Source organism: Polyergus mexicanus, unplaced genomic scaffold, assembly GCF_030449975.1.
Source record: "Polyergus mexicanus isolate NDT 795.1 unplaced genomic scaffold, iyPolMexi1.0 SCAF_6, whole genome shotgun sequence".
Lineage (NCBI taxonomy): Eukaryota > Metazoa > Arthropoda > Insecta > Hymenoptera > Formicidae > Polyergus > Polyergus mexicanus.
The window spans coordinates 4289134-4309676 of NW_027223326.1; the positions used below are offsets into that span (position 1 = coordinate 4289134).

The 20543-nt window shown below is 38.3% G+C and overlaps 2 protein-coding genes across 2 annotated transcripts; one reads left to right on the forward strand and one right to left on the reverse strand.

Annotated features, from left to right (window-relative positions):
* Positions 1-14786: 14786 nt before the first annotated feature.
* On the reverse strand, positions 14787-15996 carry LOC138934302 (uncharacterized). The gene is made up of 2 exons (XM_070297928.1): positions 15785-15996; positions 14787-15735 (listed from the first exon to the last, which is right to left on the reverse strand). The coding sequence occupies exons 1-2, from the start codon at positions 15994-15996 to the stop codon at positions 14787-14789; spliced, it is 1161 nt and encodes a 386-aa protein (XP_070154029.1).
* Positions 15997-19184: 3188 nt separating this feature from the next.
* Positions 19185-20543, forward strand: LOC138934304 (uncharacterized). The gene has a single exon (XM_070297930.1). It carries the CDS (start codon positions 19185-19187, stop codon positions 20301-20303), a length of 1119 nt encoding a protein of 372 aa, XP_070154031.1. The 3' UTR covers positions 20304-20543.

Sequence of the window (20543 nt, forward strand, 5' to 3'; positions counted from 1 at the left end):
AGAAGGTTTACAACATATGCAACGAACTATTGATGACGTAACAAATATAAATTCAACATGTCGTACATGTGGTGCGTTAGCAGAATATTGTATGACCTATATGGCAAACATATAATAATAGATTCCTCTATCTTTTCAGATAGTAGATACGTTAATCGACGGTTGGATATTAGGCATGATTTAAATTCCATTACAAAAAGCATTGTCTTAAATAATATAAATTATATACTGGTAGGTATAGTGCATTATATACAATGCGATAATAATAATAATGGACATTATATAGCTTTCGCATTTACAGGCACAAAATGGTACGAATATGACGTTTTGAAGAAAAAGAGAATAATTGTAAATTCCACGCAGATAATAAATCCTCATATTATATTATATGTTAAATGTAATTAAATATTCGATAAAATAGTTTAAGGAAAATTAGTTTTAACTTTGATATATTAATTGATTTAATTTTGATATTTCTTATTTTAATATTTACAATTTCTAAAATTTGGAAATTAGTTTTTAAACTTTTGCATATAGTTTCAGGTAATTTTAGTTTAAAATTAATTTATCAACTAGGTTTAAAAGTAGTTTTTAGTTTAAGATTTAGTTTTACAATTATTATCTAGAATTAGAATCTAAGATTAATATTAATTATTAAAAAACAAAACAAAATTAAAAAGCTAAAAAAACAAAATAGAAAAACCAAAATAAACAAAACCTTAAAAATTAAAAAAAACAAACACCCATAGTTCTATGGAAGATAAGGTGCAGGTTATTAAAAAATATTCAAGTCCCGAGGGGGTAAAACTTTTTGGGGGATTTCGGAGTTCTGATGACAGTTTCGTTTGCACCCCGAAGAGTTCTATCGATTATTATTAACGTCCGGAGCTGCAAAACCAAAGATGAAAAAGTTCTGGCCACTTTTAGTTATACGCTCTTAGAAAATTTCTAAGTCCCGAGGAGATAAAATTTTTTGGGGGATTTCGGAGTTCTGATGACAGTTCCGTTTGCACCCCGAAGAGTTCTATTATTATTAATGTCCGAAGCTGTGAAACCAAAGATGAAAAAGTTCTGGCCGCTTTTAGTTATCGCACTTAGAAAATTTCCAAAATTTTTTTCGGAATTTTGAAGTTCTGATGACAGTTCCGTTTGCATCCCGAAGAGATTTATCGATTATTCTGAAGGTTCGAAGCTGTAAAATCAAAAATGTAAAAGTTCTAGCCGCTTTTAGTTATACGCTCTTAGAAAATTTCTAAGTCTCGAGGGGGTAAAATTTTTTGGGGGATTTCGGAGTTCTGATGACAGTTCCATTTGCACCCCAAAGAGTTCTATCGATTATTCTTAAGGTTCGAAGCTGTAAAATCAAAAATGAAAAAGTTCTGGCCACTTTTAGAGGAAGATGAGGTGCCAGCTCTGAGATTCAAAAATTGTTTAAAAATATTTAGAGACCGGAACTATTGCTAAAACTTATCAGGAACTGTAGAACTCTTCGAGAACTATAAGATACGATGATTTAAATGGCATTTTGCGGTGCCACGGGAAGTTGGCACTTCATATTTTCAAAATGCAATTTTTTTAGGTTTTTCGCCGGAACTATTTTTATACTCTATCAAGAACTATAGAACTACATGGTGTGCAAATAGAACTCTTGATAAAACCTTCGATTTTTGAATTTGAGGTGCTAACTTCACACCGGCACATCTTTTGATATAAAAAATTAAATATCTCATAAAATATTCAGTTTTCGATAATCTTACCGTAATACTTTTTTGTACAGAATAATGAGACAAATCAATTAGTGCCAAAAAAACAAATAATTGTTTAAAAAAATACATTGTAAATAATTTTTTTAAAAACAATTTTTTTTTTATACTAATTGATTTGTCTCATTATTCTGTACATAGAAGTATTACGGTAAGATTATCAAAGACTAAATATTTTACGAGATATTTAATTTTTTATATCAAAATATGTCAGATTAAAATATAAAATAACTCAAAAAGTACCTAATAGAAAAATACTTTATTATAGTGTTTTGGAAAGCTTTCGATATTAGCTACAAGAATACTAAATAAAAAATGGAGGTTTCCGTTTAAGATTTTAAAGTTGACCTTCACATGACCTTCAAATGATTTTCCAAGGTCAAACCAATGGTACCATCTTATGATCCACTCGAAACCAAACAACTTTTGTCTGAAACATTTTTCTCTTCCGGGCTTGGTTTTTGAGATATTCGACTGGATGGATTAAAATGGGCCACCCAGTATATATATATTGTATATGTCAAATGGTCTGTTCCGAGACACTTCTCGATAATTATTGGCATATTCCGAGACATTTGTATGGTTCCAGGCCTGACCTGGAAGAATTCTATGTCAAATGGCAGTTTCCAGGACAGTCCTGGAAAACTAATGTATGTATTGAGTGATTGCATAAGTTCGTGCCCGATTTAAATATAAACTTCAATAGATTATATTTTAGAGATAACACTTTTATTAATCAATTATATAGTCTTCATTCTTTTCTACAATGGTTTTCCAACGATCTATAAGCTTGTCGATTCCATTTTTGAAGAAAGAACTTGGTTTTTCTTGAAAAAAGTTTGTAAGGTGGTTTTCGACAGTTTCCTCGGAATTGAGATTCTTGCCATTAAAACTATTCTGCAAAGACCGGAACAGATAAAAATCTGAAGGCGCAATATCTGGAGAATATGGCGGGTGCTGCAGAATTTCCCATTGCAACTCCTGCAGTTTTCCTGCAGCTTATTCCTTTCAGTCAGGAGATGCGGCACTCACGTATCAAGCTTGGAAATGTATCCAAGCTTTTTTAAATGACGAAAAGCGGTTGAATTATCGATGTTCAGCCTCTCAGCAATATCCTCAGTTGTAATCCTTGGGTTTCTTTCCACTAAGGCATGCACAATGTCATCATCAATGCCAGAAGACCGTCCAGAGCGGGGTTGATCCTCCATGTTGAAATCACCATTTCGAAATCTGCCAAACCACTTTTTGACTGTTCGGAGAGCAGGAGCGCGGTCCAAATAAACGCTTTGAATATTTTTTTGTGCAATCCCAACACTCACGCCTTTCCGAAATTCATATAGCATTACATGCCGCAAATGCACCTTTTCGTTCTCCATTTTTAATGATTTTTCTTATGCACAAATGGACTTATCTGAACAATATCTGACACTAAATTGACATAAGACAACGTCATCTATTCGGTGTAAGCAACAATTACCACACGAAAACAATAGAACTCCGCCATGCAGTAACTTAATGCCATCTATGAAAATCGGGCAACTTATGCAATCATCCAATATATATGTATATATATATATATATATATATATATATATATGTATGTATATAGGATATTTTACAACCTCCGTACAATACTTTAATAGTGTATTGTAGACATAAAATAGAATCTCTAATGCAAAAATTTTGAGGCTGCAATAGTTTTTGAGTTATAAGCGATCAAAGTTTGCTAATGATATCGCGTGAAGTTCGCGCGCTCAGATCCGTAACTACACGCATACTGATCTGTCATCTGTTATCGATCTTACAAATCAGATAATTTGATTTTTACTGCATAGCTGATTTTATTGTTTCTTATGTGTATGAATACTATGTACGGCGGTCAGCTGATATTAACAAATTTCAAATAATCGCGGACTAAGTAAGAGCCAGAACGCGGATGGTAGTGCGTCAGTTTCATAGAAAAATAAGTTTTCTATGAAACTGATTATGTGCACAGCGCACGATATTTACTTGATGCTATACCAAGATTTTCTATAATTAATCTCAATTCGAGATTTATATTAACCCTTCTTTACCCTCCTGGAAAGACGAAGACGAGAAAAATATCGGGGCGAAGTCGCTGAATCAGAAATCGAACCCGAGTCTTTCGCTTGCCGGACGACTGCTCTTACCTCTGAGCTATTTAGACCCCACACCACCGATACTTCTCATTCGCCTTATATGTAAATATCTATTACTAATAATATCATCTTTCAGCCGGCGTGAACTAACAATTTTAAGAAATTATGCGTTAAATCTGCATAAAAGGGGACCTCTCTTGTATGATTTTGACCTTGACATATGTTGTCGAAGTCATCGTCCTGAATCACCTTGACTTTGAAATAAATTGTAGTCACGATCCGTTAAAAAATTATTAATAAAATAATTATTATAGGTATAATTTACATTTTTGACACCGTATAGGTAGAATCGCAAGTATATATGAACAGTAATAATACCGTGCGAACATACACACACACGGGGGGGGGGGGGGTGCAAGGGAGGCCTTTGGCCCCCCTCCGGCAGCCACTCCGTCGATAGGCAAGGTGGACCTTGCTTTATAATGTAGCATGTACTTTGTAAGTTGTAAAGTGAGGTCCTCCTTGCCTACCGGCGGGGCGGGTGCGGGAAGGGGGCCGAAGGCCCCTTTTGCCCCCCCCCCCCCCCCCGTGTGTGTATGTGTATGCGCGCGTCATGCGAAAATGTGCGCAGTTTTATATCCCAAGCATCAGTCAATCACTATCTTTAATTGTTCATAACTTTGTAAACAACAAGCGACGATTAAATTAGAAGAAAAAGTTATTCAGAATTATATCCTTGACAACATATACCAAGATCATTAAAATCGGTGAGGTCGCCCTTTATCTTAAGTTTTACCATTAAATCAATCAATTATTTTCTGCTTTAACAAAAAAACTGTTCAATATATCAATGATTCACTGTTAATAATTTTCCTCCGTTCATACATGTACTATTTCCACATACATGTTAATTGTTTATGCCTTTTAATACTTAAAATAACTGCTATATTTTTCATATCTTTTTGTTAATAACTTTTTAATTAATAATGACTGACGGCTAAAACCTTTTGTATGTTGGTCGGGGTCATGACCTTGATAACATATGTCAAGGTCAAGGACAACCGAAAGAAGGTAAACCTGCATAAAAGGGGGGTCCCCTTTTATGCAGGTTTACCTTCTTTCGGTTGTCATAGTAAAGCGCGCTCGCAAAGCGCTCCTCCCATTGCTTCGCCGCGGGCCTAATATCAAGTGACAATGGAAGGCATCCTCGCGTCGCGAGCTTCTCGCGCACTTCGTTGGCTGAACTTTACAATTAATATTTTCTTAAATATTTAGAAAATCGCGAAATAGTACAGGACTTTTCTGTTCAGAATAACACCCTCTACCTTCCCTTAAAGAGTGTTGCGCGAATTTTCGGTCACCATGTATATATATATATATATATATATATATATATATATATATATATATATACAGGGTACCCAGCGTCAATCGCATCACCGTGTGCAGGTAGAGCAGATAAAACTGAAAAGAAAAGTCCTGTACCACTTTGCTATTTTCGCAATAATTTTTGAGAGATTAATTAAAAAAGATCGGCCAATAATAGAGTAATAAAGACGGTTCTAGCACTGGTTCTCTGAGGGGGTGAGAGGCGAGGGATCCGCGAGAGGGGTGAGAGGCGAGGGGTCCGCGAGAGGGGTGAGAGGCGAGTGGTCCGCGAGAGGGGTGAGGGGGACCGTAACGAAACTTGCCGGCGAGGGGCCCGCGGAGAGGGGGGAAAGAACTGTGGCGAAATCTGTAGGTGAGAGGTCTGTGGGGAAGAGGGGGACCGCGGCGAAGCCGAGTAAGTGCGAGAGAGATAGCGCAAGGCGTCCGCAATGTATGGGAGAAGAATAGTGCGAGGCGTTAACATGCATGTGAGAAAAGGATGGCGTTTACATTGGCGTGAGAGAGAGAGAGAGAGGGAGAGAGAGGGAGAGAGAGAGAGAGGGAGAGAGAGAGAGAGAGAGAGAGAGAGAGAGAGAGAGAGAGAGAGAGAGAGAGAGAGAGAGAGAGAGAGAGAGAGAGAGAGAGAGAGAGAGAGAGAGAGAGAGAGAGAGAGAGAGCGAGAGAGGGACGGAGGGAGAGAGGGAAAGGAGAGAGAAAGAGAGAGAGTGTTCGCAAGGCGGTGCGAGAAGGATATCGCAAGGCGATAGTATGCACGTGGGAGACAGATAGCGTTTGCATGCACTTGGGAGAGAGAGATAGCGTTCGCATGCTAAGTTTTGCAGACTGTGCATATCTATTACATAGTTTTATTCATACATAAAGAATGGGATAAATAATTAAATTCACAGATAAATAGTAAAATAACTTATTTATTACAAGCATCGTAAAAAATATCATTTATAGCACATGTGAATAACTCGCAATCTATGAGTGATTTGCCATTAAACATATCGCTTTCATGTATCGCTTTTGCAGCGTCGCATATATTAGCGATATTATTACGTTGTAAAATAGTTACAAATTGTTTGATATTTTTATTTACGATATGCGTATTTTCGCATAGTCAGTAATACATATGATCTATACATTTTTCAAAATCGAATAAATATTGTTACGTCTAGACTCGGGGAAGGATGAGTCGACGGAAAGGCGTAACAACTATTCTTTATTATCCCGAAGTTAAACGTCTCGTGGCGTTTGGAATCGACTCGAACGAACTGACAGATCTAAAAAGCAGGTAAACGACTGAGTCGCTATTACGCTGATTATTCAGACGTTCGTTCGGTGGTCCCTTTTCGATAAGAGAATTTAATCTCTTTTACGCGGGATGGGACCAAATGCGATCTTTCGACTAGGAATGAGTGGGGATTTAATAAAGAGTAATTCTTTTATTTAAATTAACAAAGTATGAATTTATTCATATTTTGAAATAAATGATAGATGTATATGATTATATAAAAATAAAAATAAAATATTGTTGATTCTAATTTTTCGGTGAATGCATATGTGTGTATGTGTGTGCGTGCGCGCGTGCGCGTATGCGTGTGCGTGCGTGTGTGTGTGTGTGTGTTTAGTTAGGGGGTTACATTAATACGGAGGGCATCAATCAAAATGCAAGGGAAAAATTCTATCGTTAACATTTAGGTTCTGACTGTTTATTACAATATAAAAATATATTTGATTAAAGAATAAAAATAAAATCAAAATTAATATATATAAATCAATAAGTATATGTAAATGTTAAGAACGGTCAAAAGTATAAAACTGGTCGCTCGCATATGTGTTAGATTAAGATCAGGATTTAAAATTTTCTAAGACTAATTACCGGAACGGGTTGATGATTTAAAAGAATGAAACATTCTTCGGAGAGTTTTGATTTAAATAAGAAACAAGACAAAAAGAAGGAAAAGAAATATTATTCAATTGAACTTACTTTTCTAAATAGTAATTCAGAGATGGAGGGATGGCGAATTTGTACGGTGTTTCGCTTTGCGTTTTATGTCGACAACCCGATGTTCGATTCGTGGTTGACTTGGAGATGATGCCAAGTGAGGACACTGGTGGCACAAATGCCTAACTCGCGAATTACGGTGCAAAAGCACAGAGTAAGACTGCGTTAAGTTGAAGACCGGAGAAATAGTGTGTCTAAATGTTTCTTCGAGTCCCCTTTTTATAATTCTCTTTCCGGGGTGTATTCTAATTCTAAAAGTGGAAATCTTCCATAAACTTCAACGAATTGGAATTGCGTAGAAGTGGGGATTCTTCATTTTAACGAATTAAAAATTGTGCTAGTGTCCTTATTAGGTGGGGTGTTTCTCCTACTTTTCGAATTTTTACCTGTGGTGATCGTCGATTGGTGATCTCAATATCAGTTCAAGTCTCTTGAGCATTAGATTTCCCTTGCGCACGTGATCTGATTAGAAAAGGTCTTACTTCCTTATGATTATTTTTATCAATATTAACGCAGCTGTGTTTACTGAATATTTCGTTATAAAAGTTTCATCATTATTGATTTAGTTGTACTTGTCAGATATCTCGTTAGAAGGAATTGTATTATCTTTTCTGTATCAATTTATTCTTCCGCTGGAAAATTCTATGGCGAGGGTATCTACTGATTTTTATTTATTTTTAGGCGACCGGCGCAGTTTCGTCACCGGTCTCTCGCGTATTTCTCACGGTTATTCATAGATATAGATATTGACAAGTGAAAATGTTTAAAGAAATACAAGATGCTCTATTTACCGAACGACTCATTTTCATCGATCGACTATCGTTGCCGCAATGTCGCGGAAGGAAAGAATCGTGTAGTCGCCAGGACCTAACAGTATAATAGAGCTGATGGCTTTATATATAAAGAATTATTGGATAATCCTATTTTTATAATATTCGAATCAGATATTTTAACCACTTCGAATGTCAAATCTCGAATACGCAAAGGGGTTTCAGTCGATTGTAGAAGCCGTTCAATGTCTGCACGTTTCTGCATTAGCGGTTTCAAAAGGCAATATTATTTGATCGCCTCGATTGTCACCGAGAACCATTTCTACGCATAATACAGCTCCAACATTTATTCCAATGTCCAAATATTTATATGACATCAGGGTTAAGACGTATCGTCTTCTAAGTATACGAACCGCACGACGAGGCTCGGATGAAATACTAGGGAGTAATAAAATATTATTTATATAAATATTTAAAAAGTATAAAAATATTTAAAAAGTATAAAAATATTTAAAAAGTATAAAAATTCTTTAAGTTAATTAAAACTTACTTGTTACATTTCTTCTTTTTACACGATAAAGTTTCATCAGCATCTTGAATCGAAATGTAATAATTCATGCGGTTTCTTTCAGTGGGATACATTTTTTATATGAACCTTTCATACAAATGGTCGATGCAATACTGAACGTATTAAACATATTTAAAATATGTATTAGTGTTGCAAAATTGCAATGTAGTGGGGATTATTGCTGACATGATATTTTTTCTATTCAAGAACCGATGTATAGCTGCTTCGTGATGACATCACTCCCAGCTGGAGATTTAACCAAATGCACAAAAATGCAATGTAATATAAAATTTTCATTGCGCTAATGTGCGGCTGCTTCGCGATGACACTTATAGATATCAGAATTCAATCATTCAATTCATTATTATAGTTGTTTGGAAACAATTATTATGGTTAATTTTTATACGTATTTGACGATTTATTTATTACATTTAGTTTTTATTAATTAAACTTTCTTTAGAATATATACTATTTTTTACAGACTGTATTTGCTTTTTCCTTGTTCTGTATTGATTATTTGTAGACATTATATTTATTTATTTCTTAAAAAATCTGTTTGAGTTTTATTGAATTAAATAATTGAAGTAATTCTTCTTACAAAAAAATAATTTATTAAAAATGTTATTCTGGTAGTACAATAAAATGTTATAATATTATATAATATTACACATATCAAGCTTGTATTGTTTTACTGATAATTATTATCATAAGTTTCTGTTAAAAATAATATTAAATATAATAAATATAAATAAATTAAAAAAAAAATAATGTTCCTTTTTTATTCTTATTTTAATTTATAGTACCATGTAAAAAATACATACAATATCTTTGTTATATAAACGTAATATTTTGTTAATGTAAAATTTAATGACAAGTAAGAAATAAATAAATTTATAATTAACTGTGTAATATACTTGTTTTAAATTTATTTGTTGTTATTACTATAATAATACATGCAAAATACATAGTGTTGTAATTATCATAAATATATCTTTTTTCTAATAATATATATTAGTATATCAATATATAATATATATGGTATTAATCATAAGTATTAATCTCAAATTTTTATATTTTAGAAAAACGTAATAGGTTATTCTATATATCTAACATAATAATAATTAAATTTGTATCAGTCTCCTTTAGTTCGTCTTTTTCATTTCAATTGTTCAGTCTTGTTATTTAATTAACTAATTAAAATATAGTATATTATCACATGTAGATTATAAGAACTTAAATCATGATGTGTTCAAGCGTAAACACATATTTTTATATGAAATTCCTCTTAAAATCTATTAATAAAGTAAATAAACTTTTTTTAATAATGAACAAATAATAAACATTTCTGTAATAAAAATAATTCTTTTACACTTTATCATTTTTATACCGATATTGCACTTAAATAAGTTTCTTTACTTTGGTACCGTTATATTTTTTAACATTTGTCTTTTTCATTTCAACTGTTCAGTCTTGTTATTTAATTAACTAATTAAAATATAATATATTATCACATGTGGATTATAAAAATTAAAATCATGATGTGTTTAAGCGTAAACACAAATATTTTTATGAATTTTTTTTCAGAATCTATTAATAAAGTAAATAAACTTTCTTTAATAACGAACAAAAAATAAACATCTATAATAAAAATAATTCTTTTATCCTTTATCATTTTTATACCGATATTGTACCTAAATATGTTTCTATACTTTGATGCCGCTGTATTTTTTAGCATTTATTGCGTTTTGCATTACGAATTTGATTGTGTAGCCAAGACTTTATTGCTGCTGGCTGACGATTTCTCAAAATATTATTGCGCGTTTTAGACGATATTTCTTTTAAAGAAGGTAAAGTAGAATTATTAAAATATTTTTCGAACAGAAATAAAGCTGTTTTTATTTCTTTTTCTGTCCAACGTATTCTTCTGGTCTTTCCGTAAGGAGGGGCTAAAAATAAATTATTATATATAAATCTATAAATTATATTGTTAGAAATTAAGATAAGTAACAATTTTAATAATAAGAGAAAAATTATACATTTCTTTAATGATTTTATTTATCGTAGCTGCAATACAAATTACTGTTCGAGGAAGTGCGGAACCTGGTTTCCGCAATAAACTACTTGAGGTTTTGTGTACGCTTCTTTAATGAATTAAATAAACCTTTATCAAGTACAATTCTAATCCGCATTTCAATATTCAAGTCCGAGTTAATTGCCGAGGTACTTATTCGTTTCAGTATTGTCGATAAGCGAAGGCTGCGAAGGATCCGTATCGAATTCTCGCGAGCGATTGATTTGGGCCACGTGCTCTGCCCTTTTTTTCTTTCTTCCTAGAAGGTTCCTCCTCGCGCAACCGTCAATTCACATCCGGAGTGCGCGGATGAGAACCTTCCAGAAATTCGGAGACCGATTCCGCGAATCGCAAAGCGGCGTATTTTTCTCGCGCGTCAGTGGGCGCCGATCATTGGGCGCCGCTAATATCGTGCGCCGATGCGTGACACGCGCTCCTTACGCAGGATACAGCGCGTGTGCGTAATCTTACGTCACGCAAATGGAGTATCGCGGTAACTTGCGAACGCTCGCTTGGCGCAATTCCGAACACATAGAGTTAATGATAAAGAAAGACAAAAACTTAATTGTCTAGAAATTGTAAAAATATAAGGGAATAAACCTATTAAATTAGAAATAATAATTAATGAAAATAATCTTAAGAAAATAATTAAATTTGAATATGAATAATTAATTAAAATTAGTAGTGTTATAGGGGCAGTTCTAACTCAGGTCCTCCGAGGGGAATGCGGGGCGAGGGGAAACCGCGCGGGTGAGGGGGCATGACGTCACGCGGGCACAGGGAGATTTTGGTGGTGCGGGGGACTGACGTCAGGCGGGCGGGGGAATGCTTATCGCGGGAGCATAATCGGCGGGGTGGGGGTGTATTACAAAGGCGAGCGCCGATTTCCGAATGCTCGAGAATTTATAAACATTATAAACAAATATCGTCTCACACTGTAGTGCCGATGTCCGGCTGCTATAATTTATTATAAACAAAATAAAACCAACGCGATAGATGAAAAATATACAATGAAGAACGAAGGTAAACATTGCCGCAGCAGATCTGGATTTTTTCGATGCGACAGGATAGTATCGTCAGAGTTAGCAGAGTGAAGGTCAGTTAGAAGTGAGAAGTGTATTAATTTTGAAGAAATTAAAAAAATTAAAAAAAAATGCCATCATTAATAGAAATGGTGTTGCGCCGCGGGCTATGGAACGCGGCATGGTGGGCGGAGGATGTGGCGATAGGGCTGTTGAGAGCCCTATTAAATTTAGTGGTGTTCCAAAGAGTAAGTAGCATATTTTATTTTATGTCATATTAATCATTTGTAATATATTAATTATTTGTAATATATTACAATATAATTTTGATTTATAGTACGACTTTACTCGCGAGATCCAGATTCCTGGATTTATAAATATTGAACACTGACAAATGATTCGAATGTTGCGGCGGCACGAGCGCGATTTGCGTGAGGATATATGGGAAGACAACGGCCCCGACGGCCTCTAGTTAAGACGTCTGTTTGGGCTCGAGCCATACGAGGAAGACGTGGTGAAAGAACCGTGGGGACGAGCCTCCGAGTAAGAGGTCGTAAAATTAATCGTAAGTATCTATTTTTAAAATTTTAGAACGTTTAAACTAGATATTTTAATAAGACGTATTTTTTCTGTTTCAGATGGAGCGCCGCCTTATATTTTATTTTTATTTTATCCGTATATTATATTTTATTTTTATTTTATCCGTATATTATATTTTATTGTATTTATCCTTATTATATTATTATATTTTTATCCTTATTATATTATTATGTTATCCTTATTATATTATTCATTTTATTATTATTTTTATTATTTTATTATTTTTATTATTTTTTATTATTTTTTTATATTTTATATTTTTTATTATTTTTTTATATTTTATATTTTATATTTTATACTTTATATTTTATATTTCACACACACACACACACACACACATACACACACACAATTTGTATTATACACACGTTTTTAAAATAAACATTATTATATATATATATATATATATATATATATATATATATATATAATAAAATGATTATTTCTGCACCTTCTTCTTTCCTTTCCCCACATGCATGCCTCGCATTATCTTTCTTTTTCCCGCGAACGTATCCTTTTCCCACGCCAATGCGGACGCTATCCTTCTCCTACACGCGTGCATGTCTCGCGCTATTTTCCTCATACTCACCGTCTTACGAACGCCGTATCTCGCATCATCCTCCACGCGCATACTTCGCGCTATCCTTCTCGCACGCCCATAGAATGCTATCCTTTTCCTACTCGCGAACGCCTCGCGCTGTCCTTCTCCTACACGCGTGCATGCGATCGCCTCGCGCTATCTCCCTCATACTCACCGTCTTATGAACGCTATACTTATCGCACCGACTTACGAACGCTATATCCCCTTTCCGCGCTCATGCGAACGTCTCGCGCCGTCCTTCTCCCACGCATTACTGCATCATACCTTAAGATCGCGCGCGGTTTGTACGGAGAATATACAAGGAAGGGAAGCAAAAGAAATAATCATTATTATAATAATCATTTTTTTCATTTTTTAACACATTTATTTATTTATTTATATTACCATACATCACCCCGTCTCAAGGTTTCAGACAAAATTTCATCCACAGCATAAGCTAATAGTTCGCAATCTATGATAGATGTTTTATCATAGACTTCGCGCAAGATTTTAACCGCAGAATCTCTCTCGGCGCCAAACATACTACTTTGCAAATTCCGAACAAATTGATCGAAACTCTCATTTACAGCTTCTAGATTCTCGCACAGCTTCAAATATTCATGATTAACACAGTGTTCGAGTTCGAATAAGAAAAATATAGTTAACGGTTTCATGTACAAGCAAGAATCGCGCAACGTAAGTTTGACAACTCGGATCACTTATTTTAACAATCTCAATTGTTAAATCGTTAATCCATATCGGTGCATGATTAGGCGCTTGTACAAATTGTTCAACGTCCGCTCGTTTCAGCATTAGCGATTCCCATGTATCGATAGATAAAACGATTCGGTTGCCTCGGTTATCGCCCAGATGCAATTCCACGTAAGATGTTATTCCAACGCTGATTCCAATATCCAAGTATTTATAAGCAGTGCGCGTCAAAGCAAATCTGCGTACCAAAATACGTGGTTTACCGCATCTGAAAAATACAAAAAATATGAAATAGCATAGAAAAAAACATATATGAAAAAATATATGAAAAATATATATAAAACATTTGTGATACTTACAAATCAAGTGGTTTCTTGTACGGCTTAATTTCATCTCGTGGTTTCTTGCACGGTTTAATTTCGTCTCGTGGAACGTAGTAATTCGCGCGTTTGCAACCGTTGCTGGCGCTTCCTTCAGCGGAGTACATTTTGTCTCTCGGTTATGAGAAGTGAACCGTTGGTACTAGCAGTTGACGCGACACTGATCGTATAAAAAATTAATCGAATATACGTGACGCTTATTTTTCAAAAGTATGATGTGGTGGGAGATCAATGCTCTGAAAATTTAGGAGAAGGGGAAACGGTTAACGTATGATGCGATGGGATATTATTGCTCTGAAAATTTAGGAGAAGGGGAAACGGTCAACGTATGATGCGATGGGAGATTATTGCTCTGAAAATTTAGGAGAAGGGGAAACGGCCAACATTAAAAAGAATTCTTAGAAACGACTCGCGAGGAAAGGAGTGGGAAGGGGAAACGGCCAACGTTAAAAGGAATTCTTAGAAACGACTCGCGAGGAAAGGAGTGGAGAGAATAAGAAATAAAAAACATTAAATACGTTTACACATTTTATTTATAAAAATATTGCAATTTTTTTTGGTGTTGCGACCACCAGTTAAATATTTTTAATACATTCTATAATGCGCAATTCTTAACATGTTTTCCGCATCGTATAGTATTAGTCCCCTTTCTCAGCACCGCCACCTCCTTTACGACAAATTTCATTCCGACGAAGAATCCTTGTAGGTCCACGAACGTTGGTACAGACATAACGTTTTTCTTTTTTATATCAGCACGTCGAGAACAAGATTGCGATTGATCCTGATGTATTATAGATATTATATCGTCTTATTCCCCCATACTTAGGTGATTTTGCGCACAACATTGGTCAACGGGTTGTACTGAATCACGCGATCGTGTATGATGAGGCAGTACGCTGTGGTATTCGACGGCACGTTCTCCTTACACTCTAATTTCAATCTCACATCCACGGTTGCGCTTTTGACCGATTCGTTTTGTCGAGAGCATTCGATGATCACGAATGGACCGTTACGTAAAAATTGCGTGACGGTGAGACTCGGCTCGAGATACTCGTATTTGTAATACTTTTTGCAGAAACGTTGATACAAAATCGTGTCGTACAAAATCGACCATCTGCTTTTATCGAAATCCAGATTCATATCGTCGTACGGATAACATTCCGAGTTCAGATAGAATTTCACGTTGGTCAATTTGCAGTCGTCGAATCGACTCGTATCCTCGGACATGACGTTCTTCCGACCTGTCTGCAGAACGAAAACAACGTATCGCGGCTTCTCCAGCTGAGTCGCGGTCTTAATGGGCCACGAATGTTTGGTTGTACGCTGCAATAGCGGAAATTCGTACAGATCCCACGAGCGGAAACCCATACTGAGGTATTGTCCACTTTCCAAGGCGCGCAGCATCGATAACTTGTTAATCTCGTTCAATACGACGTGCGGCATTCGCCATTGTATCTTGAATATGTCGATCACAGGCTCCAACACCAAATTTCCAATCAGGCAATTGTTGTCGTTGCGCGATTGTATTAAGATCAATTCGTGACGAGCGTTAATCACCACGCGTCTGTAATCCTCGCAAAATCCCAATAACATGTAGAGCGGTACGCAAAAATTAAAGTATCCATTCGTGTTAGTAGGCGAATCCCAGCCGGCGTTTCTCATAATCACGGTTCTATCGGATGATATCGTTACATAGTTCTTGAGTGTGCTGGTTATTCCCACATTTCTGCTACGATCAATCTCCACACCGTCGAGTTCGTATCGGCGTAATCTCATCGAACATGAACGCGACGCAATTATTTCCCAGTATAACATCAAACCCTTCAGCTGGTTTGTTTATTTTTAGTTTTCCCTCGATATATAGAAAACTCTCATACGGCAACGTATACAGATCCTGTTGTTGTATGGGTATTCGTATCTCATCGCTGTGCTCAAACGTCGTATTGGCGTAAGGGTTGTACATGTGAATCTCGATCTTGACGATACGATCGTCAAAGACCGGCTCGCCTTCGATGTTAAGGATATCGGTCATGTTTTCTCAGATATTTCGCACCGCGAATCCCAAAGATTGCAAAAATTCAACGTTTGAGTTTCTTTTTCTTGGCGCAACCGAATAATCGAATATTAGCGAATGTTGACGTTGTTGTTGTTGTCGCGTTATCTCTTGCGTCTTTCGCTCCGCTCAACACGAGCATCTCATGTATCGCGCGCTAATTTTGTCGCCGTCATACGTGCAATCTGATGGTGATCTCTTCTCCTCGAAAATCGAGCAATCGTCCGTCTTGATCCGCAACGCGTATCGTTAGATCCGTAATGCTCCGCGTGATGATCGGCAGGTAAATGATCTGCGCCGGCGTTTCCGATATCTTATATCCTGACGGCACACTCGGTGAAAATTCATGTATCGTATGAACGCGTTTGCCATTGCTGTACGCACCAGCGGTCACGTTATACTCTACACGGATAATGTTTACGTTGATGATATTAATCGGTATGTCCTATTGGTGCCATTGTCCCGGCAGCAATATACGCTTCGACGAGAATCCAATGTTGTTGGGTTTGTTAAAGTTTACTCTGAAAGCGCACTTGATCTCGCTATTCATCGTATTGTAATTAGCACGGAGCACTATCGGGTATTCTACAACCTCGTCTTCGTCACCATTCGCTTGAACGGTCTCTTCTCGCGATATCCCTGCGATATCGCCGCGTTTGTCGACACGATTGCCGGAGCGAACTACGCGTCGCGGGCGTTTCCGTGAAATTGCACGTTTCAAAAACTTGTGTATTGCGTGTATCTCGTACGATCCCTCGGGAATCGTAATTTCCGTGTCATCCTCATCGAAATAAAATTTATTATTCGAGGAATTCACGTTCGATATCGTATGATAAGTCCCAAAATTTGTTAGACCGAGCTCGTAATCACAGTCGCTCAAATCTATGGCTGGATGGTAGTGTGCCGCGAGGACGCTACTCTTCCCGGTCAGCATGAATGTCATAGGCATGTCGGCAAAACTGTTTAACGAATACTGAATCTTAACGACGCATTGTCAGGCTTTAAGTTCACATCGATTGTCATCGACCGTTCGGAGAAACCGCAAACATAATTGTCCACAGATGCTTTGATCGTAAGTTTGAAAGGACGTGCGATTGTATTCGATCTTCGTCACATTCCATCCGAAATATCGCACCAATTCATTCGGCGGTCGAAGATTACCAAAACCGTCGAAATATATAGCGCGATTTCCCCTCTTTGCGTACGCTACCCAATGAGTACCCGGTCCTTCGGTGTTATCCAAATTCACAATGCCGCTCTCGTTTCGATATATACTACCGAAAACACCTCTAAAGTACGGTATACGCATACGTTCCGCCAATTGTTCTAATTGTATGTTCGTTGTCACACCCGTGGACATTTTTAGCGTCTTTTCGACGTTTTTTTTTCTTCGTTGCTACTCCTTGTCCACGTTTGTACGGGCCCCTGTCCGTATTTATACGGAGCGAGATAAAGTCCGCGACCTTCCATCGCGCGATCGTGACGTTGCAGCTCCTCCAGCTGACGGCGCGCGGCTTTGCTGTCGTTCACCGCCTTGGCCACGCCAGCCGCTCCACCGATCAAGGATCCGAGCGCGCCCAACATCGGTAGAATCGGCAATACACCGCCTCGTTTCGCTGACGGAAGTATCCGCTTTTTCGTTGACCTATTCCGCGTAGTCCTCATCTTCATCTTCGTCTTCGTCTTCGTCTTCGTCTTCGTCTTTGTCTTCGTCTTTGTTTTCATACCCATGCCGATTTTTGTCTTGGCTTTCATCGCTGCCCAAACAGCTGTAGCTGCGGCTTTCTCACCGAGAGTCGAATCTTTCGCGATGATGCGAGTTCGCGCTTTCTCAGCGAGTATCCTGTCAGCCGCGTGTCTCTCGGTGAGATCGGTGTTCCGGGAATACGCTGTATCGTGCTCGCGACAGGCCGCGTCCAATGGATTTATACCCCGATCACCTCTCGCCAATCGTTTTTCCAAATGAGTGCCCGGACCGCAAAACTGATAGCCGGGGATATGTAACTCGAAAGGAAGGACGTTTATCACACGATTTAATAGACCTCTACCTATTTTCGTTGACATCAACCGCAATCTTTTATCAACGGTGCTGGACCGTCGATGTGCGTCCGCTGCCACGGTTGATTGTAATGTTCGTAACAGCGCCGATATTGTTGAACCTCTAAATCCGCTTTTATATGTTCCGGAAGCTTGTCCCACAGGTAGTGGACGTGATCGCCGCACATTCGCAGCAGAACAACTTTCGGCACAAATTGTAACTGTTCGGCGCTCAAATCGCAAATATCGGAAGGTCTCGACAGTAGGACGAACATTTTCGTTACTGAGCGATTCGCGGTTCCGCGCACCTATAAATAGGCGTTCGATCCAACGTTCCTCAGTCGATAGTGTGAAAATGAGATTCGTGCGACAACCTTTGGCGATACGCGTGACGAATTGCGACGACAGATTACGATCGATGGGGGATAACGCGGAGATGCGCAAGCATGGTACGATGCTACCGACTACTATACGCTCAATCGTTTGCGGCCCCTCGAATTGTGGTAAAACCAACGTTCTGATAAGCCTGCTGGAAAGTTCGCACGGTGTACGTTTCGAAAACGTGTACGTGTACTCAAAGTCATTGCAACAACCAAAATATCGATATCTGGAGAATTTGATGACATCGATCGACGAAATCGGCTACTTCACATTCTCCAACAACAGTGATGTCATTCCGCCGAGCGAGGCGCGTCCAAACTCGATTTTCGTGTTCGATGACATGGCATGCGATAAGCAAGATGCTGTGAGAGAGTACTTTTCAATTGGCCGGCACTCGAGCGTCGACTGCTTTTATCTCTGTCATACGTACGCGAGAATACCTAAACATCTGATACGCGACAACGCGAACCTGCTGATCCTGTTCAAACAGGATGGTACCAACCTGAAACACGTGTACAACGATCACGTGAATACCAACATGCCGTACGATGAATTTTGCGCGTTGTGTCGCGATTGTTGTCAGTGCAAGTACGGATTCGTAGAGCTCGCTCAACGATAGTCGATACAGAAAAGGATTTATCGTGTTCGCGATACCGCAAAATGATTAGTCGTTGCCGATACTTCGTCGGAGGTGAAATGTAAGAGAGAGAGAGAGAGAGAGAGAGATTCACATTTTTTGCTTTTCCGCGATGGTTGCGATCGATAAGAGCGAGGATATTCGCGAGCGCGAGAAGATTGCGAGGGCAATTGTGAAAACGAGCGAATCGATTCGCAAGAAATATCGCGCTTTGAAAACCGGTAAGATCGATGAGGATATCGTGTTGGACAGGCGCTTTAGACGTCTCATCGAGCCGCTACGAAAGATCGTCGACAACTCTAGCTCGATCGCGGTGAAGAACGAGCCGGGGAGTAACACCGACGCGAGGATCGAAACGTTATCCATCCCGAAGCGCGAGAAACATGATGCGACACCGCAAAAGAGAAAACGATCCAACGTCAGGTCGGATCGCTCACCAGCACCACATAAATCGAAACGGTCGGACCCTCTATTGGATGTACCGCCGATAACCTCTACACCATCCGCGTCAATGAGAACCGTACAACCTACGATGTCCGAATTACTCGCGAACGAGGATGTTTTCGAAACCACGGACGACTCGCTCGTGACATCCGTCCGAAATCAGTTGCAAACACTGGAAGGCCGAGAAACGTTGCGAGATCAGTTAGGTCCGCTGGGTCGGAGGTACGTCTGGCCTGTCCTGAGCGGCGATCGAGAAAGCGGTATTGACACCGTGTACGGTGTTTATTTCGACAACGATGGAATGATGTTCGGTAATAAACGTTTTGACGTGGACAACGCGGATAACATAATTATCGACGGCGTTCGATACGTCGGCACACCTGGTCTTTACGAGTTTATCTTCAAAAAAATCCCCGATGATGTCATCTATACGGAGGATGACAAGCAAACGTACAAGAGTATGCTGTTGACGACGAACGCGCATAAACGCAATCACGATGCGCAGGGTCGATTAATGGGCAACAGGGGATACAAGTGCAAAGAAATAATTGCAAAGCTGATACCGATCGAACCCAAAAAAACAAAATCTGGAAAGGGATTATTCGCGCTTCGCGCGATGACGCTAACCGACAACAAGATCGACTACGTGCACTGGAACGATCCCAACGAGCTGGTGGATCGTTTACGATTGCTCGACGCTTCGCACCAAGCCGGCCACAACGGCCACGACAACGAGATCCTATCGATCATCGAGGAACTTCGCGAAGCCGGTATTATTATAAATTAAGCGGTATCTCGACAAAACTAATGAATCGACCGACGTCTCTCGCATCGATGATGCGCATCAACAAATTTGGAATGTCCGAGCAGAGCAAAGACGCGACGAATGCCATTTCGTATCGTCGATGGAACGGATTAATGAGAAATTTCGTGCGCGATAACGCTCTGTGTCGCACCGTTACGGGCTTTGACGCGAGGTCGCACAAGATTCGTCATGTAGCGCAACCTGTGGCTGATACCGACGCCA

Bases quoted from the DNA above. Each gene is read 5' to 3' on its own strand.
- LOC138934302 (XM_070297928.1), bottom strand. From the start codon at position 15,996: ATGACCGATATCCTTAACATCGAAGGCGAGCCGGTCTTTGACGATCGT. The intron at 15,736-15,784 runs GTTTGATGTTAT...ATGTTCGATGAG, and splicing joins ATAAACAAACCAGCTGAAGG to ATTACGCCGATACGAACTCG.
- LOC138934304 (XM_070297930.1), top strand. From the start codon at position 19,185: ATGGTTGCGATCGATAAGAGCGAGGATATTCGCGAGCGCGAGAAGATT.